At 54.4% G+C, this 21,943-nt stretch overlaps 9 protein-coding genes across 9 annotated transcripts; 5 read left to right on the plus strand and 4 right to left on the minus strand.

Moving 5' to 3' along the window:
• Nucleotides 1-872: 872 nt before the first annotated feature.
• Nucleotides 873-2,037, minus strand: CABS01_16597 (short-chain dehydrogenase; the record flags this gene model as incomplete). The annotated part of the gene is made up of 4 exons (XM_060549927.1): nucleotides 873-987; nucleotides 1,041-1,173; nucleotides 1,223-1,606; nucleotides 1,662-2,037. The coding sequence occupies 4 exons, from the start codon at nucleotides 2,035-2,037 to the stop codon at nucleotides 873-875; spliced, it is 1,008 nt and encodes a 335-aa protein (XP_060404938.1).
• Nucleotides 2,038-2,991: 954 nt separating this feature from the next.
• On the minus strand, nucleotides 2,992-5,187 carry CABS01_16598 (trimethyllysine dioxygenase; the record flags this gene model as incomplete). The annotated part of the gene is made up of 8 exons (XM_060549928.1): nucleotides 2,992-3,071; nucleotides 3,128-3,199; nucleotides 3,260-3,881; nucleotides 3,938-4,046; nucleotides 4,103-4,204; nucleotides 4,667-4,684; nucleotides 4,912-5,088; nucleotides 5,150-5,187. 8 exons carry the CDS (start codon nucleotides 5,185-5,187, stop codon nucleotides 2,992-2,994), a joined length of 1,218 nt encoding a protein of 405 aa, XP_060404939.1.
• Nucleotides 5,188-7,165: 1,978 nt separating this feature from the next.
• Nucleotides 7,166-8,353, plus strand: CABS01_16599 (uncharacterized protein; the record flags this gene model as incomplete). The annotated part of the gene is made up of 1 exon (XM_060549929.1): nucleotides 7,166-8,353. The coding sequence occupies one exon, from the start codon at nucleotides 7,166-7,168 to the stop codon at nucleotides 8,351-8,353; it is 1,188 nt and encodes a 395-aa protein (XP_060404940.1).
• Nucleotides 8,354-8,814: 461 nt separating this feature from the next.
• CABS01_16600 (uncharacterized protein) lies at nucleotides 8,815-10,890 on the plus strand (the record flags this gene model as incomplete). Its single annotated transcript, XM_060549930.1, has 1 exon — nucleotides 8,815-10,890. The coding sequence occupies one exon, from the start codon at nucleotides 8,815-8,817 to the stop codon at nucleotides 10,888-10,890; it is 2,076 nt and encodes a 691-aa protein (XP_060404941.1).
• A 510-nt stretch (nucleotides 10,891-11,400) lies between these two features.
• Nucleotides 11,401-12,374, plus strand: CABS01_16601 (methyltransferase domain-containing protein; the record flags this gene model as incomplete). Its single annotated transcript, XM_060549931.1, has 2 exons — nucleotides 11,401-12,002; nucleotides 12,086-12,374. The coding sequence occupies 2 exons, from the start codon at nucleotides 11,401-11,403 to the stop codon at nucleotides 12,372-12,374; spliced, it is 891 nt and encodes a 296-aa protein (XP_060404942.1).
• A 3,233-nt stretch (nucleotides 12,375-15,607) lies between these two features.
• Nucleotides 15,608-15,820, plus strand: CABS01_16602 (uncharacterized protein; the record flags this gene model as incomplete). Its single annotated transcript, XM_060549932.1, has 1 exon — nucleotides 15,608-15,820. The coding sequence occupies one exon, from the start codon at nucleotides 15,608-15,610 to the stop codon at nucleotides 15,818-15,820; it is 213 nt and encodes a 70-aa protein (XP_060404943.1).
• Nucleotides 15,821-15,863: 43 nt separating this feature from the next.
• CABS01_16603 (uncharacterized protein) lies at nucleotides 15,864-16,449 on the minus strand (the record flags this gene model as incomplete). Its single annotated transcript, XM_060549933.1, has 3 exons — nucleotides 15,864-16,151; nucleotides 16,188-16,249; nucleotides 16,344-16,449. Coding segments are annotated over 3 exons (456 nt in total), but the record flags the coding sequence as incomplete, so codon positions are not given.
• A 1,675-nt stretch (nucleotides 16,450-18,124) lies between these two features.
• Nucleotides 18,125-18,439, minus strand: CABS01_16604 (uncharacterized protein; the record flags this gene model as incomplete). Its single annotated transcript, XM_060549934.1, has 1 exon — nucleotides 18,125-18,439. The coding sequence occupies one exon, from the start codon at nucleotides 18,437-18,439 to the stop codon at nucleotides 18,125-18,127; it is 315 nt and encodes a 104-aa protein (XP_060404945.1).
• A 2,244-nt stretch (nucleotides 18,440-20,683) lies between these two features.
• CABS01_16605 (uncharacterized protein) lies at nucleotides 20,684-20,959 on the plus strand (the record flags this gene model as incomplete). Its single annotated transcript, XM_060549935.1, has 1 exon — nucleotides 20,684-20,959. One exon carries the CDS (start codon nucleotides 20,684-20,686, stop codon nucleotides 20,957-20,959), a length of 276 nt encoding a protein of 91 aa, XP_060404946.1.
• Nucleotides 20,960-21,943: the final 984 nt, after the last annotated feature.

Raw genomic sequence — 21,943 nt, forward strand, 5'->3', positions numbered from 1 at the left:
GCTATCGCTCAGGTAAGCTGGGAGCTGGGGAACACGCACACCTCCATTGGATAGGTCACCTCAGATGAATTGGCAGGTGGCAGACGCCAAATGCCCGCGGACGGCGGGACAATGAAGCTGCGTATACATCCCACCTGGCGCCGGTTTGGGTGAGGAGACAAGTACCTCAACTGACCCCTCTCTTTCGTGGCGAGAGGCAGCCACAGGCGCCCACCTCAGTTGCCTTTTCTGCCTCTTCCCCCCACTTCCTTCCACCAAAGTTGTACCGCAGTACATCGAGGAAGAACGGTACGTACCTGCTTTAGATGATGCTTCGCAGCTTCTTACCTACGCAGTAGACCCTTTTTCTTCCCTTCCATTTCCCCTCCCCCTCCTCCATACGGATAGCACCACAGCAAAAAGCACCAGCACTTTTTCCACTTCGCTTCGCCTCCAATTGCAGTGCACGCAGCCTGCAGCACGGTTCACCTCGGACTTGGCCAGCCAAAGATGGGAATATCACGACGCGCATTGGACGCAACCCGCTCGCCTGCCCCTCCTCCGCGTTTTCTCACCACACGGACACGGGCCCAATTGTCTTAGAGTCTGTCATCATTCGCAGCCCTCTGTGCTGGGCCTGCGTTCTACCTCTATCCAGTCTATCGGCTGCACGTCTGTCTACTAGCATGGCGGCATGGCATCCCTGAGACTCGGCCGTGTAGCTGCACCATTCGAGCCAATGACCTTGATACGCAAGCAAGCTCCGGCTCGTCTTATCGGCTGATCAAGCAGCCCCCGAAACCCCTTGCTCGCCGGCCGTTCTTTCCTCCAGCTCCGCCATCGCACTCTTCTTTCTCTGCGGCGTCATCATGGGTATCATTCTCTTCCGCCTCTTACGGCAAGCAGTAACCTCCGTCAACGACAAGATCGGATCCCGTGGTGTACGAGGCGGCATCCGATGCCAGGTACAAGTATGCGCCCTTGAGCTCGCTGGGTTCTCCCTCGCGTCTGTTGTTCAAGTCAGCCTACAGACTCACACATGATGCATCTCTGCAACTCACCCCATTGGCGTCTTGTTCCTCCACTGCTTCTTGGACTCTTCGTCGACGAAAGCGGTAATCTCAGTCTTGATGTATCCGGGCGACACCGTGTTGACGCGGGCAAAATCGACCCATTCAACAGCCAAGCTCTTGCCTGTGCACTGGTCAGTCCCGTTCGGTTCCTCCACAACTTTAGCACTTACAGAGGTGGACGACGGCCGCCTTGGACGCGTTGTACACGGCTTGCGCCTGGGGGATGTTGACAACGTGAGCGCTCATGCTAGCGGTAGCAATAAAGCTACCAGTCGTGAAGCCTTCGAGCTTCTTGCCGTCGAGCGTTGTGCCCTCCTTCTTTTGCCTGCGGAAGTGCTCGCCAGCAACTTGGGCGCAGTACACGGTGCCATTGACGTTGACGGCCATGACCCTGTCGGCAACGTCCATGGGCCCGTCAATCAAAGGACCCTCTTCCCATGCGATGCCCGAGTTGGCGACAAAGATGTCGAGGCGGCCGTTGAACTCGGACACAATCTGCTGGATCGACTCCTGGATGGCTTGGTGGGAGGTGACGTTCACCGGGTACGCCTTGCCTGCGGAATGGTTAGCAACACGGTTGGGACGTCTTTCTATAGCGCCTCCACGCACACTTGACGCCGTACTCTTTCTCAATCTCAGCAGCACGGTCCAGGGCCTTTTTGTTGCTGTTGTACCAGATGGCGACATTGGCACCCGCCTCGGCGTAGGCATGGGCAATCTGCAAGCCAATGCCAGCACCAGCTCCAGAGACAATAGCCGTCTTGCCCTTGAGAGAGAAGAGAGGCAGCACACGAGTGCTTTGCGGGGCCGCGGTGGCATCGTGCTTGAAAGCACCGTCCTTCATGTCGGCCATTCTTGCGACTGTCGTGGAAAAGGGCTGGAATCTCGCGGGGTTGCTGCTGCTGCTGTTGCTGGCGACTGCGGCACGAGGAACACAGAGGACTCGGGGCCGCGGGACCGCAGCGCGAAGGGCGTGGCGGAACATATTTAACAAGCGTCGACTCGACAGGACAGGGAGGAATATTGCCGCAAGAGGGTCTCTTTTCTTCTTTTGCTAATTCACTCAAACAAGGTTCTAGGGAGAAAGCTTCACCGCACTCTAAAGATATTGAGGATTCCACTCGACGATGTACATTCACGAAGCGGCCCCCTCGAGGGAGGAGCTAATACTAATACTAGTATGGCCGGCGCGCCGCGGCAATGAGTCCCTGGCTCATGCGCCGGAACAATCGACAGCGAGGTGACGCTGTGGGGCTCAAGGGGAGGTTCCCGGAGGGGAAGCTGTCTGCTCCATGTTGTGTCGCTCCACGCTAGGACGGATGGAGGGGTCAATGAGGTGTCTCAAAGCCGTCATTGACCCTGAAGACGGCCACTAGGGATATGCCTATGCATGGCTGCCGTCGTCGCAACATTCCCTTTCCAGGCTTCTGCTGCATGTCTCAAGTCTTCTTCATCCTCGGTCGTTGCCGGGGGGTTCCAGAACTTCCAGGTTCTTGTGGGGGGAACCTGGTGCCATGGGGTCCCAGCCTTCGGGGCTATTCGGGTCGCATTGTTCCTGAACTGGGCCGTGTCCAAGTCTCTAAAGATGCGAAATGTCAATTCCCAGTGTCCACGGCGGGTTTGCTCAATGGGCCAAGGTCCTGAATCGCGGGGCCATCGGGGCTAAAACGCACATCCCCCGCCTTGACTCGACTGGCGCGCTTCTACACTACAGCCGCTTATTGCACTACAGGGGACATCGCGGGGGCACACAATGACACGAGACCCGGGCTGCCAGAAACGAAACGCGCGGGTCATCGGCCAAAACGCAGCGATTGAACGGACGAGATGATATCAACGGTTTCCTCTTTGCGCCTTTACTCGCGAACCATGTGCTCCTTCACATGCCAATGCAGCTCCGCCCAAGACCTTTGACACCCTATCATGTGTTCCGTCTACCTCAGCCAACAACCTGGTTCAGGACCTGTTCATGGGGGAAGTTTGTGTTTCTCCAACGGGAGACAAAATCATCACGGTTAACTATCGGTATTAGTTGCGTTGCTCGTGTGATGACCGGAGAAAGTCGAGATACTCACTGTAGGCGCCGGCGATGCGTCTTCTGCCCTCAAACGCACTCCTACCGTGCATCACACGCCAGTTGTCAAAGACTGAAAGACTGATTAGCATTTGTCCCGTCTCGTTTCAAGGCAAGACATGGCACCACTCACTCAAAACCTGGCCGGGCTTCAGTTGCCACCAAAATTCAACGTCGGATCTCCGGAGAATGGCATCCCACTTGCGCGCCGCTGCATACCACGCGGTCGGCGAGACGTCGTCGGTAAACGGCACCACGCCGCGGTCGTCATTATTCCACCGCACCCGCTGCAGCGTCCGCGTCTGCGGGTCAACCTCGAGCACGGGGTACCGCTTGTCGGGAGATATCGTGATGCCTTCGTTGCCGCTCGCGTGCCAGGGCAGGCGCACCTTGGAGAGGATCTCGTACGCGGCCGGGTCTTCCTTTTGCAGGATCTGCGCCGCGTAGAAGGCGTCCACGAGGAGCGATTCGCCTCCGAGCTTGCCGTCTTCGGGTAGCTGCTGTCCCGGCGGAGCCTCGTGGGAGAGCATGTGGAAGGCTTGCAGGCCGGCCGGGTCGGTGAAGTAGGTCGTGTCCGTGTGCGCCGGGAGGGCGATGTTGGTGTAGGCCGTGTCGGCCATGGCGAGGTCCGGGACGAAGTCGTAGAAGCCACCGTAGTGCGTCTCACGGATGAAGGCGATTCTCTCGAGCACGCGCTGTGTTGGTTCCGGGGTGTCGTAGGGGGTTCCGTCTACGAAGGCGAAGCCGTACTCGCGCTGTGGGTGTCAGTTGACCTGTCATACCCCGGTAGCAGAGGATTGGGCATGCTTACAATGAGGTTTGTCAACTTTGCGACGCCCGAGTCGTCCTTGTCGGTCATGAGGTGGTCGTACTCGACGACGGGGCGCCTTTCGCCCACGTCGGAGCCCCAGAAGTGGTAGCTTGCGTGGAAGGTCAGTGACTTGGTGTGATGTGATGGTACGAGATTGCCCCTTACTTGACTTGTTCCGGACTGCGGTGGTCATGTTGCAGGTAGTGCTTGATAAAGTGCCATGGGTAGAAGCTCTCGTGACCGTCTTGCTCCCCTAGTTGCGCATGACTGTTACATCCGTGTTTCTTTTACGAGAGTGTTAGAAGGGGAGGGGGGCTTGGGTGTTGCACCTACATGTCACCTTGATACCTTTTTCTTCCGACTTGATCTCGGAAGGTCTGATGTCCTGGCTAATCTACAGCTTCGTTCAACCAAATTGCCATTATTAGTCGAGTTGGGGAACGGCATTTCTGGGGAGTGGGAGGGGAACGGGTTAGGTGATTGGAAGGTTGGGGGCCATGTTGCCGGCAGCAGCAGCAGCAGCAGCTAGGAGGCACGGTGTGATCAAATGGAATAGGACAGACGGGGAGGGCTCACGGCGTATGTATCAAAGTTTCGTTGCGTGGTGTCTTGGTTCACGCATTTGCTGCATCGACAGTTGTCTCTGTGTGCCGGTGGGGTTGTGTCAATTCGGCCGAGATGATGGATTTCTGGTGCTGAGGCTTGCTGATGCGGTTGGCGGAAACGTACCTTAGCCAGAAATGGGGGCTGCGCGGTGGGAGAGAGTTTGTGTTAGTTGAGGTGTGTGGAAGATGGTCACGTCATGGTGAGGACCGGCTGGTTGCGCCGGAGCCGGAGCCGGAGCCGGAGTTGCGGCCAGGGAACCGGGGGAGCCGAGCGGGAAGACGGGGGACGGGAGGCGGGGAAAGAAGGCGGGGGTTGTGATAAGGTAAGGTAGGTGCGGTGGGTTGGGTCAGGTTATGACCGGGACTTACAGCGTTGATCTACGGGTTGATACGCCCGTCAGCCCTTCGAACTGCACGCCTTCGGTGACGACCTTTGCGTTGAGCTGGCGGGCGGCGGCGGTTGCGGAGAGGTGTCTACTCGCGGATCCAAAGGTGCCGCCACATGTGATGCGGCGGGGTGGTGCTCCGAATGCAGAAGCGGAACGCCTAGAACGGGGGAGTGAGACCTTCACGTGTCACACATGTGGACGATGACTGTACTACATACCTCGCGGCTCGGGGTGCAATGGTTCTCCAGGGGAGCATTTTGGAGACCTACAGACGAACTAAAGGGGGAAAAGAAGCACTCTAGAGCCCAATTGGGTGGTGAGGTTCAGGTCCTGTGGGATGGAACTCTGATAACGGGCCGAGAGGAGGGTGGGAGGGAAGATGTAGGATAAGGTAAGGTAAAGTTGGAGAGAATGAACTCTGGGAAATGGGAATTTGGAACCCGGGATGATTTTGGTTGGTTTGTCTGAGAAATGCGACGGAGGCGGGATCTCGCGGGGGATCGGGAGGGGCTCTGGCCTCTGGGGAAAGCTGAGAAAAGCCGAGAACAGGCGGGATTGGTACCGCTGGAGATGCTGTGGTTTTGGCACTGACATCAGCTGATTGCCCCTCCGTACTTACCGTACCCCTGTCCACTGCTTTGTTGCCATGCCCTGAGGATGGATTATGCCTCGGTCTAGCCAGTCGATTAGGTACCCGTTGAACAAAGCCCGGGCGGCCCCAAGTGGACATTTCAACTGTGGATGGGCTGAGTTGGGGAACAAGAGTTCTGGCTGGAGTTCCTTATGGGAAACATATCGTGGCATCTTGTGCTGCTCCCTCGGTGGACTGGTGCTCTCTCGCGTGTCATGATGGGCTACATCATGCCATCACTTGAGCCTCCACTGGTAGAGAGACTGCCTCATGGGGAATCCCTCCATAAGGTGGTAGGATATGCAGTCGCAGCTACGGCCTGGATTGACGCTCGAGTGAACAATGTTCCATATACCATGCCGTCTAGCTAAGTACACTCTAGGCGGCAGAAATGCTCCACGATCAATTCGTCCGATGGTCCTAGTGCAGCTTGCACAGGCTCCGGCCTCAACTTCGGCCTCAACTCCGGCTCCGGCTTCCGCTCCCCAGAGGTGAGACTCGGAGGGCCGGAGCAGCCCCCATCCGGCAGCGTAACTTCTGAGGAGAGATGCCGTCCCCGGGGAAAAGCGCGTCATTCGGGCAGTGTTGGACAGATGGCCGGCCTTCAGTCCGCCGCCATGACACAACCTCGCAGACGCTCATGGGCATAGCCCAACATTTCGGCTCCCCCGATCAACGGCGTATCTTGCTTCGTCTTCCCGCCATACCACCTCCAGCGTTACCACTGCCAGACAATTTCGCCACGTCGTCAAGAGTATGCCTCGCTAGGCCCAACCGCGTTTGATCGCCCTTCGTCCAGACCGTCTTTCGAGGCCCTCTCTCACAGGTTACACGCCTTCCAAATCCCGGACAGGTGGGATTTCGCCCAGAGGGTCCAAACACCATAGCCGCCGTGACCGTTCTCCCGGGACACCTATTCTCACCTGCCTCATCGACAACCACCCGATTTTCGGGTCCTATCATCACCATTGTGGCATCCGGGTCCTGTACCCAGACCCTCTCAAGAAAAGGACAAGGAACAACAAGCGCCAGACTGCCACAATCGGCCTTCAGGTCAACCTCCTTACCCGTTCTGGCCATGTCTTGAGACGTTGCAGGGTGCAGCTTGCAGCAGACCCTCATGGCCGTCCACTCACATGACCTAGACGGCGCCGACAGAACGGTAAATTAGAAATTCTTCCTCCTTTCTTTGCTGTGTTGTCTCCTGCAGGTTGGCGTTTGCTGTTGTTGGAGCGGCGTTGGGGGTTTGTAAAGTGTTCGCGCGTAGACGGCTCGTGTGATTGGTCGCGCTTGGCGACGACGAGGACCGAACGTCGAAACCCCCCCGTCATCGCGGCAGAGCATGTTCTGCGGTTGGTTCAATTGTTAGTTCTAACCAACGGCGTCTTTTAGTTTGCTTGTCTTGGCTGTTGTAGACGAGGCACTGATATACCGCGATGTCCTCTACATGTATGTTCCGGCCGAGTGGCTTTTCCTTGAGTTGATGGTCTCTGTCTTGGTTGGATTCCCTTTGTTATTACGATCTGTCTACCATTCTACATCTCTTTGATTCTCTACAACTGCTCTCTTTTGGGAATCCTCTTATAATCTTTGCATAAACAACATGGCCTCGGTGGGAAGCTGGCGGAGGCTATGCATAATAACTTGGCTTCTCTTCATCGAAACATGCGTCTCCGGACTGCAGATAACACCCCTATCGCTACCAACATCAAACTCCCATAATATTGACAACCAACTTACACCAAAATCAACATTGCGAGCCGACGCTAGCTGTCCCGTCAAAGGCTACACAGCCTGCGGCAGCGGCATGGCAGACTACTTTTGCTGTCCCAGCGAAACGACATGCATGGTGCTCGCGGAGAAAACCACCGCCCTGTGCTGTCCAAAGGGGTCTTCGTGCGAGACCATTTCGCCCATCACCTGCGACGTTACCTTACAAGACGTAGTCGAGAACCCGACGAGCCCGATCCATACCACTAGACTGAAAGAGTCTCTGCCGCAGTGCGGAAACAAGTGTTGTCCCTTTGGGTACACATGTCGAGGCGACTCTGCCTGCGTCTTGGACGACAGTCAGGAGGGGGAGGGGTCTCAAACTTCCAGCACGTCAGTCTCATCCACAAAGACGAGGACAAGGACTGTGACGAGCGCGACGCCGACGACGGCTACCCAGGCAGCGACGACGACGACAGTGATCGAGACACTTCCAGCTGCCTCGTCGACACCATCCGCAAACCCAGGCGACGACCTCCCTACCCCATCAGCAGTAACACCCCCCTCAGAAACCACCCCCGCCGCCGCAGCAGCCGCCTCCCCGAGAAACTCAACATCAGGCGGCATCATCGCAGGCACCACCGTCGCAGCCATCGCCTCGGTAGCAGGCCTAACCTGCCTCCTCTGGTTCAAGAGACGCTCCATCTCAGAAAGCGTCGGCTCCGCAAAATTCCCCCGCCCCTGGCAACAACTACGCCAAGACGGCTCGGACCAGGACGTCTCGTCGCTGCCGCGGTACAACTCCCCGCCGCCGGCGTACGCCGTGGAGATGAAGCCGCCGCTGGCGAAGCCGTACACGTGGAAGCACTACAGCCCGGACTCCTTTGGTCGCGACCGCTACGACGGCCGTCGCTACGACGACCAAGACGACGGCAGCGTTCCCGTCCCCGTTTCTGTTGCGCTCGCTCTCGCTGTCGAGCTGCCCGCCACGCCGGTTTCTTTTAGTCAGTGGCGTGTTCGGGAGGAAGGGGAGACGACGAGGCCGAGGTCTCACTATGAACCATACCGGCGTCCTTCATGATTGGAGATGTCTTTCTTCAGGAAGGCTTTGTCCCTGTCTTGGGTGATTCGGTTTCTGCTTTTTGATAGACTAAAAAGTGTTCTACCGATTTTCTTTGTGTTGAAATGCTTGCGCTTGTCGAGCAAACAACTTGTTACGACAGATATGAGACACGTTTTCTGTACACTACTAGGAGATATGGGGGGAGAAAATCTAGAATGGGATCATGAGTTCATCTGCCTACGAGTGTGAACCAAAGCCTTCTCGCTTCTTTGATGCAGTGTGTTGATATCGCAAGGTCCACCATGAGATTGATTTAATGCCCTTGATGTTATATCAGTCTTAGGAGAGACTGTAGTAGCCCAACCAGCCTGCTAAAACCCAAAGCGTACAACTCCAGTCATGTCGAACACCTCAAAATCGTAGATTCAACACTAGCTCAAAACGTAGTAGAGAAGGGCAACCTTTTCCCCCCTTTCGAAATGCCTCGGCCAACGACGGACAGGGTCATCCACGACTACACCGCAAAGATCCTCCCCGCGACAATGATCCTCACCCTCGTCATCTTCACCGTCGTCGTCCTAGTCTACAGCATTGGTGAAAAGGCCGCCGTGCCCCGGGACGCCGCCGTCGCTTTCGCCGGCATCGTCTTTGGCTTCTCAGGGTTGTGGCTGTTGGGACACCTCGTCATGTACTGCCGCGGCGCGCAGGCCGTCTCGCCTCCGCCTCTGGCTTTGCCTCTGCCTCTAACGGGAATTGCGACTGGGATCGGCGACACAGCGATGGCTGTCCCTCAGGTCCCGCGGGCGGCTGTTGAAGTGGTTGTGCCTCCCACGGTCCATCTCCACCACCACCAGCAACAGCAGCATCAACGGGTTTATCAGCCGCCGCAAGGTTTCCCCCCTCAACTTCAACCTCACTCACAACCGCAGGATCAGTCTCACCGGCAGGTACTACCACCGCAGCAAGAAAAGCAGCACCAGCAACAGCGGGACCAGCAACAGCACAAACCACAACAGCGCGAGCAACAGCAACACAGGGGCCAGGAGCGAGAGCAACAAGCAGAAGCCGAAGGGCCGGTACAATTAGCCCGGGAGGAACAGAGAGAGCATGAGCCCCGTCGGAGACTAACAGACCATGAACCATACGTCAAAGAGCCGCCTTATCCCGAGTCCCCCCCTGGAGCATATCAAGGGGGGTCGCAGGAAGAACGCAAGAAGCCAGCGCAGCAACAAAAAGATCAGCGGAGGCAACAGCAGGTAGAGCAGCAGCAGCCAAAGCAAGGACGTGAGATCTCCGGGCCTCTCGAGAACGTATGGCAGAAACGACCAAGCGCCCCCGAGAACCAGCCTGCTCCCGTAACAGTCCCCGGCCCTGTCCAGCAAAGACAGCAGCCAAAGGGACCCAGGACTATGACGGGGAAACCACCCGAACCTCCTGAGCGCGTATCCAGCCTCCAGAAGTCGTTACCCGGAACGCCGTCCCGAAGACATCGCAGCTCGAGCTTGAGTAGCTCGCGGGTTAACCGGCCTGGCCAGCTATCAAGGGGAGCATCGAATATTCCGAGACCTTCTCGGGGTGGACGTCCAGAAGACACTTCCAGCGCTCCTTATGAACGAGGTCGTCCACGGGTAGATCGCAGTCGTCCAGTCCAAAACCAAGACATCGAACCAGAACCCAGGTCTGCTTCGATCAGATCGACAAGCTTGGACTCTGCTACGCGGACATCTTTGAAGGTGAATGCGGCCCCTGAAACTTGTGAGAGTCCCTGGAGGGCTGACTCTGACCAGCCCGCCCCCTTGAACATCGCGAAAGAATCACCATCCAACCTTGGGAGGCCGATTGAAGAACCAAGAGTCATCAGTGGCCACGCCTCTCTTTCAAGTCGACGATCCGACCAGCTTGAATCTGGCCCCCGGAGTCGAGGAGCGCAAGGCCAGACCGTTGCCAAACACAGGGCACCAACTATTCGCGAGGTGCCTCCAACGCCACCGAACGAGTTCGCAGCTCCCGTTCAGCCCGCTCAAGACGAGGTACGTGATCGGCCCGTCCCTTCTTCTGTACCCTCTTCTTCATCTTGGTCGCCTTCTCTCCCCCCTTCTCGTACCCCGCCAGCCCGCAAACCTCCTTCATTGAATTTTGACGACATGGACATCATTCAGACACGCGAAACGACAGTGTGTGAGGACATCCGCCAATCTATGTCCGACGTTGGTAAATCAATACGTCGTTCTTTCACTAATTCTCGTGCCAGCAATTCTGATGGCCGTGGGAAGCCTCGTAGTATCATGACGGACTTTCAGACCAATGTCGTCTTCATGCCAGACTACAACTTTATGGCCACTGAGCTTCTTAATCCCGTATGTCACGAGAATGGAAGTTTTCCTTTCCTGGGGTATTGTGAGGGAGACGGAGAAAAGGCTGCATCTGGGGAGGAGCTTGAGTACAGAGGTGATGTCGTTATGGTCTGCAGTTCGGATGACGCGGGGCAGTGGCTTGTCAAGCTTGTAGAGCTGGCCGAATCATCTAATGAGGCGGAGGGTGATATTTTGGAATAGACGTGTTTCGTAGGAGAGTTTTTTATCTATAGATCTTGTTCAAATGGAGGATGGACACGCCCTTCAATTTCTGGGCTACCATATCTTGAATCCTTGATGAGTGTTCATGCTGGGTCAGATGTTCCGTAGCTCTTCCCCGCATCGTTACCAGTCTCCGTCCGAGTTGATTCAATTAAAGGAGGGATTAACTACATAGTAAGTGTTCAGTTGTTGGAGGTTTAAGTTGCCAGCTGTGAGTGAGGGGTAGCCGGAGCTCCAGGATGAAGCTCAGAGCATCACACCACATTGGGTTCCGTCCACCTATCAAGACTCGAAGTCCAACAGATTTCCAAATACAATTGCATGGCATGCATGGAGCATGCACCACACAAACCAGAAGACGGAGAAGTGTTCGGAGACCACGGAATGACTAATCTGTAACGTAAAAGCTACCTGAGGGAGCATATCGCAGAACTCAACCTTGGAAAGAGTACGCGACTGTTGTGAACATCACTTGGATGAACGCTTAACATGGCAGAAGCCCAGGCATCAAACGAGTCATCATGGACCGATACGATCTACAACCTCAACCGCGGGGACGTTGACGGCGAGCGCGAGCGCCTGGCTGACAACCACTTCAAAGTCTGGCTGCCCCTCACCGTCGACCTCCTCCCGCCGCACATCCTCTCATCTCTCGAACCAGCAAACCCAGATCGAGCCCCTCGAATCGCAGACGTGGCAACGGGAAGCGGCGTCTGGCTGACATCTCTCGCCCAGCTCGTGCCACAAGACTCGGAGCTCTACGGCTTTGATCTTGACGGGCTCAAAATGCCCCAGTCGCATAGATCAGGAGTATCGTTTAACTTCGTGGAGCACGACGTTCTCAAGCCGTTTTCGGCGGAGTTCAGGGGCACGTTCGACCTTGTCCATGTGAGACTACTCGCACTGGGGCTGAAGAAGGATGATTGGGACGTCGCTGTGAGCAACATGCGCGAGTTGCTGGTGCCGGGCGGGTGGCTTCTCTGGGAGGACATGAGTGACCTACTCATCAGGTTCTATCCGCTGAGCAGGGCGTATGAAGAGTTCTGGTGGGTTACTATGCAGCACGACGCGAAGGTCGGGAGGGATAGACTGTGAGTAGTTCCACTGCCGTTGCCTTGCTTTACCCCTTCTTCGCCTCGAGTCATGAGAAGCTCACTGCTCACACTTCCGACAGAATGCCGATGGGCCTGCTCAAGAAGCTTCGAAAGCTTGGGTTTCAGAACTGCGAGCAAGAGATCTTCAACTCATGGGCCGCAGATGATTCGGTTCGAGATGAAGCTACCTCGGGGATCATGCGTCTTATTCGACCTTCGCTGACGTCCATAGTTGAAGACGGAGGAGAGGAGACGGTCAAGACGATGGAGGATGTCACTCGAATCGAGGCAGAATTGAAGCGTGATGTGGAGGAAAAGGGGTGTCGAGTTGGCTTTGATTTCGTGTGGAACTGGGGACAGCGAGCTTGATAAGGCTGATCCTGCCCTCCGTCCACTTCTCAAAGATAGGCTGCTCCTTCATCTCATATCTACGGTCAACCCATCTTTGTTACGCTTCAATGAAACCAGAGTCCACCCAGCGGAAAGCCCACGCTGCCACCCCGTCGATCCAAGTAAGGGCATGGTGTGGTGAAAGACACCTGCTCTGTTCGCCTGTTCTGGCTGGCCTCTGCCTCTTCCGCTTACACGCTGAGATGTACGAAATCGGTCTCCTCGTCGCGAACGCTTAGGGCTCCATCACTACAGCGCTTATCTCTACAGTGCCTTGCGTAGCGAGCGATTGGCGAAGGCTCCGTGGCCCGATATAGACGCCGTGACGCCGTGCTTACCCTGCTCGGCGATTCCGGTTCCCGGGCTGGAGACCAGCGCTCAGTGACTCTCGACGATTATCACCAAAAGTTTTGCCTTCGGATGACGTTATCCCCAAGTTATGCTGTGTGGGCCGGTCAATGGCCGAGTATAGGAAGCTTGATCGCTGGTGCAGTAGCAAGATATACATCCAGACGACCAGTCGTTGATAGACAGCAGATCAATACAAACCGGCTTCATCTTCCAGCAGGAGTCTGTTCAACGCTCAGAAAGGGATGATGTGATACTTTTCACCTCGCCGTTCAGGTTACCCCTGAAAACGCAGGCTCTGACGTCTCTGGCGGCGATTGGCACATCTTCTTGCTATCAATGTACTCTGTGTACAACTAAAGCACAGCTGAAGGCAATTTCAGCCACAAGCAGACCTTCTCTACGCGCTTCCTCAATGACATTAGTGTATTAATCAAGGTATATACGGAGAGCGATGATGAGTCTAGGCTGGTACCAAGGTCCCAGGGTCGAAAGACATGCTGATTGATTGTAAGAAAGAGCCCAGGGCTCTTAATACAGCAGCTCGGCCGTAGTGCCGCCTCTCAAGAGGCCTGATTGACAGGTCTCTTGCTCCAAGTTCTGCATTGCTCAGAATCTCGACCGCGGTTCGAACCATAATGTGTCAGGACTTTTAGGAAAACACTTCGGGCCCGGGAGAAAGCGGCGACGGCAACAGATATCACAATCTGAGTTCCGCGGTCCGGCAGGTTCGGGTTTCAAACCGGCCTTCATCACAAAAACAATGCAACAGCCCGCTCGGAAGTACGATACACCCCTCTTGGCAACTAGACATCTCCGGGGGGCCGGTGATTGAGTAGCTCATAAAACACAGTGTGTGACGAGGACCATATGGGCTTGCCGCCCCGGATCACTTCCCATGGACAAGAGTCGAGTCGCACGTCCCCTTTCCATCAGTTTAAACTTCCCACCGTGCCCCTTTAGCTAGCACTTCAAATTACTGACTGCGAGTCACAATATGCTCTCACAACTTACCAGCCATACAATAGCTAGAGAGAGAGCCTAGAGGAGGTGGGATGCAGAAAAAAACCGCGCAACCCGGAAAGCGTCAGTGCAAAACCTCACCAGTCCGAGAGCCCGCAAATGACAACAAGACATAGCTGGAGGTCATTGCTTTCTTCCCGAGTCTCGCGGATAACGAAGGATTGGGAAGGGGGAAACTCGGACCTCCCGGACACCCGTCGAAATGCCAACCGCGCCAGCGCAGCTGTTGAAAGGCGTCAGTGCCGGTGAAGTCTTTGCATGACAAGAGCGGCCGTGAGCGGTCGCGATCATTGCGCTGTTCATCTCCCGGCTAGACCATCACAATGACAGAATGTTGCCCCCCTCTGACTGTGTGCGTGTATGCGTCCGAGGTTCTCACGGTCTGGGCGGCATCGCGGGCGTGGTGAGAGCGGGCAATGGTTGCCGGCGGGAAGATGCCAGCCTGAGGTAGCGACTTGTCAGACATGCTCAAGGTCTGGACTTGGAAGATATCTGTGCTGCGAGTCTGGCGCCACAGCGGTCGTGTCATACGGAGAAGGAAGAGACGGATTGTGATAACGTACAAGCACGGAGGACGTCAGTGAGCCTCATGGCGGGCAATATCCGAAGTTTGGTAATCGTCATGAGGCTGAATGATGGACGACATCGGGGTTTGAGAAAAGAGCCTCTTTACAAGGGCCCAAGTGCAAAGAGCCCGTAGGGATCGTTGCCAGCGACAAAAGCCACAGCATCAGATACTGGACCATCTTCAATCTTTGAACGTTCACATTGTCGCAAGGCTGAACCCCGTGGCTGGATCCCAATGTTCATCATCGGCAAGCGCTTGTCCATACCTCAGGACGATGGGGGAGGCAGGCCACGGCTGTTTCGAAATTCGAATCCAAGGACCTGACCCATCGGAGTGGTGGCTTGTTTGAGATCTTCTCCACTGATCGGAAGGATGCGAAAGCCACGAGTAGGCCCTTGTCGGAGGCGAACGCCTTTCCCACGATGAGATGAGGCCATCGCGATGCGTTGTTTCTTCACCACGAGGCCAAATGCTTTCCAACCCACCTTTCGCTCTCAGACGAAAAGCCACATCTAGCAAAAGGGCCACAGAGATGCTCGTGAAACTCGCTTCCCGATCTCTCCCATCTCCGCGGGCGCCGAAAGAGACCACTCGCACCCGTCCGTCGATTCGGCGCCCGCTTGCCTGAACTGATCTCCCGGATCCGACTCTCATCCTTCCCAGGAATTATCAGCAAGCCGTAAGCTATCCCCCATCTCTTCATTTGCTCGGACGACAGCCAACTAGAAGGGGCTCGTTACTTAGACAGCTCCCCCCTTCCCATCCACGCCGCGCCACGATGGGCAGAAGGCCGTCTCTCTCCTCTCGTGGCGCGGCGTCTTTGCGCGCGCTAACAAGCCGCCTTGTGGGCATGGCAATCTGGCAGCCTTGAGAGGTGCCATCCCAACTTTTGATTAAACACGGTGGCTAGCGGTAGTGCTCGGCCGCAAAAGGGGAGCACGAGGGGTGTAGACTTGGCAAAAGCACGAAAGGAGAATGAGAGAGCCCGGACTTACACTGGGCTCGGACCCGGAGGCGTGGGCTGGTGACGGGGACGGCCTCTGGACAGCGAGGACCGGTTCGCTACTACACAATCGTTCCTCATCTCCACGGCGTGCGTGCTCTCTGGTTCAAATCTCCGCCCCCGTAATCCGTCCAACGCCTGTGCAGGAATGAGTGACTGGTAGAGGACTGCAAAATCCCGTTCCGAGTCAGGCGTCACTCGAGCCCTCCTTTTACCCAGATTCCGGTGTTCTGGGAACGAGAAATCGGAAAAAGTGGAAGCCAAACTGCCATGTCTCGCACGAGCACATCAAAGGATCACGGGCACAAGGTCCCCGTGTTGCCCTGCTCCCAGCCATCGGATCACACTACAACTGTCCCGGCATCACGCAAGACTCCCAGCCCTGCCAGCCACAACATGTGGTCGAAGAGGTCATCCAAAGTTGAACGAGACATAGAGAAGAACCGCGACTACTGCAGGGTTCTGGCCCGACGACCCGACTAAGTCGCGACGACGGATTCGAACGCGTAGAAGGAAAAGAAGGCTTTTAGCTAGAAGAGCCACCACTACCTGTTTTGCCCACTGGGCAGAGAGGCTGGCTGGGAGACCAAAGGCTTTTAGCTCGGGGTTGCTTCTGCGTGCCCCGCAACCAGCAATTTAGAGCTTTCCGAGCCGCCGGATAGGAGCAACGGGCGAGCAGCAGAAAAGGGAAAAAAAAAAGTGTACGGACGGTAGAGAAAGCTCCAAGTTGTTTGGCTGAACCAAACCTGGGGGCGTGATGGCGCTGAGCTGGGAAGCTCTGGACGCTTGCGTCGCACAATCTTTTTGGCGGCGGCTGGTGGCTTTTTTTTTTCGATCTCTCTGAGAGTACTTGGGTATCTCTCGCTCTTCGTGACCACGCTTTCCAGAGTGCGCCAGCGTCGCAAATGGTGACGGGCGTGAAGCTAGCGGGCTCTTAGCCTCCCGTCGCGGTGTACAGATGAGCATGCTAAGGCACAGTACACGCACTTGAGGGCATGTACCCCATCTCCCATGGCTTCATGAGGAGCCTGTTGGCTGGCGGTCGCAATGGAGCTAAGAGGTAGCCGGTCTCTGTGGCGCGGGTGCGCTGATGCGTGACCGTTGGCACATAATGCCGCAAGCGTCTTGAGCGTGAGGTAGGAAAAGGGGCACCGAAAGGAGAGGACGAGAGATCGGGGACGGGACGGGGGGATCCACTAATCCTGCTTGGTTCGGCGGTTGGCCGGTACGGGTGCGGAGGACGGTGCGGACGCTGATAGGTGCAAGTGGGCGAGCCGGAGGGGTGGAGGAGCACGAGGGGGAAAAGGTGCAAACTGGCCTATCCCGTTGGCCGGTGCGACTCTGCGCCGCCGCGGGGGGGCGAGAGAACCTGAAGACGATCTTAATGCGCACGCGTTAAGTTTCCCTTCTCAGGGAAGGTGAAGCAGGTAGGTCTGGGGAACGGGTGGGAGAAAGGCGGCTGTTGGCTCGTTACGGTTGCAACCGAATGCATACCCCTTTTTAATCGATGTATGCGTGACTTTGCATCCATCCCCTTATTTCTTTTCTTTTTCTTGCCCTTTTGCCTGTCTACCTACCTTCTTTGGGCTGTGGAGGCGTGGGCGACTTTTCTGACCGTTTGCAGGGGAGCTGAAGGAGATGCAGGTCCGGATGGGGATACAGAGGCCGACGTGCTGGAAGGGGGGGAGCAAAGGGGGCCAAGACTTGGAGGCTCAAGGGCTTGGAGAGAGAGGCGTTCCGTTCTACTGCGCGAGACCTGATCTGACAATGACATGGTGCTGTAAGGTACATTTCGTCCTAAGCTCTGATAGTCCAGTCATTGCACAGCGTCGGTGGATGTGCGGATCATGGATGCGATGCAATACAAGGCTGAGATGATAACGAAGACGACGACTCCGTACGACGGGACGGCAATGAGATGTGATGCGAGGGTAGCGAGAGGGAAAAGCCGAAGGGCCCTGCTCGTTGGGAAATGATTGGTGGCTCCCCCGGTGGGCGAGTCTATGTGAGGCAGACGTCGACATTGGCCGATGCTATCCCGCATCTTTCGATTGTGAAAGAGAGCATGCCCTCTTTGTCTCCAACGTCTCCATTCAGCACGGTTACATTTGACAGCTTTCTCCACGAAGAACTGCACAAACAACCCTTGAAGGGATGAGGGGGACCTCGGCCGAGTTCGTATGATGGGGCGTCCGAGAGTCAAGTCAACCCAAAATCAAATCAAACGAAACATTGAGCAAGACAGCAGACTGTGTGGGCATCACTCAGAAAGGTCGTGTCATTATTCGGGGTTGGCCGGAAGGGAAAAAAAGGTTTCCTTGTTCCTGCAATGTCGTGCAGATGGGTGGATGGGACCTCGCTGCTCGGCTTCTCCATCACCGTTGAACAGGTCCACCAAAGTCGAGTTACTCTTTTGAGCCATCGTGATAGATAGAGTCGAACGACGAAAAGATGAAGATGAAACAGATGTCGACTGGGGTATTCCGAAGATGGGGAGGGGGGAAACGACTGGGAGTTCTAAATGAGTGGAGGGCGGGTGCAGCGTGCATGGCGCGTTCTGCAGGTACAGGCTCGGCCAAGTACGGTTGCGACGCTGCTCTTGATGCTGTAGACTATCCGTACGAATATAGAGTACATACGAATATAGCTTGGCGATTCGAAACCTGTCAATCTGTGTGTGTGCCACTCTCCCGCGTCTGTAGTGCCAAGTGCTTGTCATCCGACGTCTGCTGGATGACTGATCAGTTTCTTGATATATCCATTACCACCATGCCATCCCGCCCACGGTCAACCCGGCCAATGTTCGTGTCGCGGGGGCCACAAACCACCAGCAGAATCGGAGATGGGGGCGCGGGAAGACCAAGAGACGAACGGAAGAGAATACATGCATAGATCCAGGGGTCCCATCCTACGCGGCTGACCTGACTTTGAACATGTCTTGGACCCCACAATGCAATGCAGAGTATAACTCCTCCAGTGTTGAGCTGCCTCTCCCCATGTGGACTGCTCAACCTGCGACGCCAGAACCCCAGTCCACCTAGCTCTGTTCAGAGAGCAAAGCGAAATGAGCAGACACACCAGGGGAAGCACACCGCCAAGCATACCTGCCACCCATTGCCCTCTTGACCTTGACCTTTCCAGGCTTCAGCCACTCCCAGAGCTTTCTTACTACGGAAGACGGAGGAAATCGTAGATCTGCAAGTCGGTGAGCGACACGAAGCGAGAGGCACTGTATGGAGATCTCATGGTCCCCCCCTGGTCCCCTAATCCCCTGTCGTTTCTGGGTTCGTCCGCCCGAGGTCTTCTTAGCCTTCTTCACTGTGTGGGCTCTCCTCTGGATGGATACACAGTAAGCTCTGTCTCTCTCTTCTTCCTTGTCGCTCTTGTCCTTTTCGCTCCCCACACGGGCGCAAGGATAGGGGACTCATGTATCTGCGGTAACGACGTTTTGACGGCTGATGGAAAAAGAAATGGCGAGGAAATCGGGGGCACGACAAGGGGAAGCTGATTTTTTTCTTCCTTTCTTTGGGGGCAGGCAATGAACAACGACATGGGAGGGGTGTGCTATACGGACAGACTGTACTGAGCACGGAGCGGGAAGAAACGCAAATGGTAGTGTAGACGCGTCGGAAATGTGATCCGTTGACGTTTACATTCAAGCTCTCGAGAAAGACTCTGCAGAATTGCAGTGCAGACCGCTCATGTTGGGGGGCCCCGTTCCTTGTTGCCAGGTACCGGACAGAGGCTCGTAGCAATCGGTGTAAGCCCGTTGGCTGAAGCCTCACCGAGAACCGATACTCGAGTCTCCTCTCTCTTCCCCCAGAGATGTCGAAAGTCTCACCCTCACATCTCGCACACAGACAAAGGACGCAAGGGGCGCATACGGGATACGGATACACACGCGCACATACAATCGCCGCTAGAGATGCACAACACCCGCAGGCAAGGCTCACTGACTCTGGGTTGCCCAGTGCTGAGATGACGGGATGCCAAACGAAACGAACACTGGTCCGTGTTTTGTCCTTGACTCAGGTTTGGGTTCCCTGGGTCCTCTTCGACTCTGAACTCTGACTAAGGATCTGTACGACCAGAGGAGCAAAACGCGACAACGAAGTAGACAGATCACCGTGAAAATTCCCCATGATGAAGAGAGGGTCCTGTTAGTAGTTCCACCGGGTCAAAGCGCGAGAGAATTGCAGCTTGCCTTGCCTTGCCTTGCCTTACGTAGTATACAGAGAGATCAACAGCCGCGACATCCCGACGACGATGATATGACAAGTCAGGGTCTTTTGGAGGGGTGAGGGTTCTCTCGCCTTGCATCGCACGGCAGAGTACGCCATCACACTCGGACTCATGAACATCGCAATGTTAAAGAATCGCGGGGAGGCGGCGGTGAAGAATAGTGGCAATGGCACGGGGGACGGGATCAACGCACTATTTAACTCCATCGTTTTGCATTACTAGAGGATTACCGCAGTATATATAGACGCTACCCTACCCTCGAATTCCGCACTATTCAACCTTAACCTTTTTTATAAATTACCTATCCTTTTCTCTATTCTACCCTCTCCCTTATTAAAAGATCGCTAGAATCGCAGTTTTAATAGCTTATTAATAAGCTAATATTATTATTTAGAGGTAAATAACTTACGTTTATATATAAGTACTAAGAATCTTATTATTATAAAAATAGTAATAAATATACCGGAGTACTTAAAAAAGCTTTTTAATAAACTTTTAATATTATTTAAAATTATAGTCCTCGAGCTATAAAAAGAAGCTAAAGCGCTATATTAACACGGCCCTATTTATCTTATTAATACTAATAATAATCTTTTTAATATAAAATATATTACTAATACTCTATAGTTATATTACTACTCTTTATAAATCGTACTTAATATTAATAAGGATTTTAGCATTATTTCTTAGTTCGTTTTTTAGTTTTTTTATTAAAACCGTTATTATAAAGTTAATTTAGTTATTAATATTTTAATAAGTATTTTAACTTAACTTAGAGGCTCTTATAGCCTTTAAAAAGAGGCTTTTAAAGGACTTATAATTAAACTTTTTGCTTATTATAAATAAAGCTATTATAATTAAAATTATAGTACTAATTATAAACCTTAATAATAAGTAATTAGTAATATAATTATTTTTCTCTTATAGCGAGCTTAAAAAAGTATCTTAATTTAAGTACTAAGTAAGTATTATATTATTTTATTAAAACTATATTCTTATACTTATGACTTAGAAAGAATTAACTTTCTTCGATAATAAGGTACTTAGACGGGATCAACGGAGCCACACCACACCCAGAGCCACACTAGGCTGGGATCACGAGCGATGGATATCTGCCATCCCCAGGGTTTCCGAATGGAACCTCATTTCACAGCTCCCACTGGTGTTGAGAACTTGGAGCTTGGACAGAGAGAGGGAAACGAACACCCCCCCAGCTCCGCCCGCGGATCGGAATCTACCTCGCACGACGCCAAGACGCGTTCGCAATCTCCAGACGGCGAAGATAGTGCCTTCATCCCGAGGCTTCCATTACTTGGTGGTGAGGCTCTTTTTTCTGGTCACGCCGCTAGAGTTCGTACGATATATTCCATCGTCGACTAGCCAGAAAGTCTAGCAGGCTTCTAGCCTAATTCACCCACAACGAGAAATTGCGGCGAAACGGCCCGTGGGCTTTTTCGGACGAGCAGCCTCGTAGCCTGTAGGTAGCTTTCGCGGTGGTTCAAATTTCTGCAGGATTCCCCTTTGGGAATCGCGTGATTGAAGGGTGCAGTATTCTTGTGGTGCTTGTTCTCCCGGGAAGCCCCCAGCACCAAGAGCTGATATAATCTGATTAGCTCGAACGGGGGACCGTGTTGGTGATTTTGATTCTTGCTGCTTCAGATTGATTGCGTAGATAGGATGTGGGGTTGGCCCGAAGCTAGGGATTCAGGAATAGGATTTCCTGCGGCCCTAGTTAAATTTGCGGGCAAACCGAGGGAAGGCCAAGAGCTTTCGATCAAGACTCGTGTGGTTCTGCTTGGCGACGCTTCTTTTTGATTGAGTTCGTTTGAGTTTCGCTGCTTCTTCTTCATCAGTCATGTTGCAATTGACTTTTTTTTCGTTCAGGAAGCACCGGAAATGGCAAGAACACAAAAGCACACTGACGGCTGAGTGTCTATACATCTATATTATCGCGAGCCTCGGCGCGGCTGGAGTCTTTGTCTGCCCAAATTTGTGAGGCCAAAGACTCGAGTCGTGAATCTCCCACCTCGGGCGGAGGGGTGTAAGTGAGCGAGTACCTACACAGTATGCGAGCGCTTCTGTTTATGTAATCCAACGAGGGACAAGCGCGGCGTCGTATCTGCAGATTGCAAATCTTCCAAAGAAAGATCGCCAAACTGTTTGAGATACATTTCGAAAGCTTAAACTCCGCATGACTTTTGCTCGGTGTCGCCTATCAAAACGTCAGTCACCAAGACACGAGGGGCCCGCAGGTTTTGATGTTTTTGAATTCTTTGACCCCGGCGATCTCAACGCCCTCGATGCGATCTTGGGAGGCGATGCTCCGCCAGGCATTGGGCCAATGGGCTCCTTTATTTAAGTTGT

The sequence above is a fragment of the Colletotrichum abscissum genome, assembly GCF_030869225.1.
Source record: "Colletotrichum abscissum strain IMI 504890 chromosome Unknown Scaffold_115.1, whole genome shotgun sequence".
In the NCBI taxonomy this organism is placed as follows: Eukaryota; Fungi; Ascomycota; class Sordariomycetes; order Glomerellales; family Glomerellaceae; genus Colletotrichum; species Colletotrichum abscissum.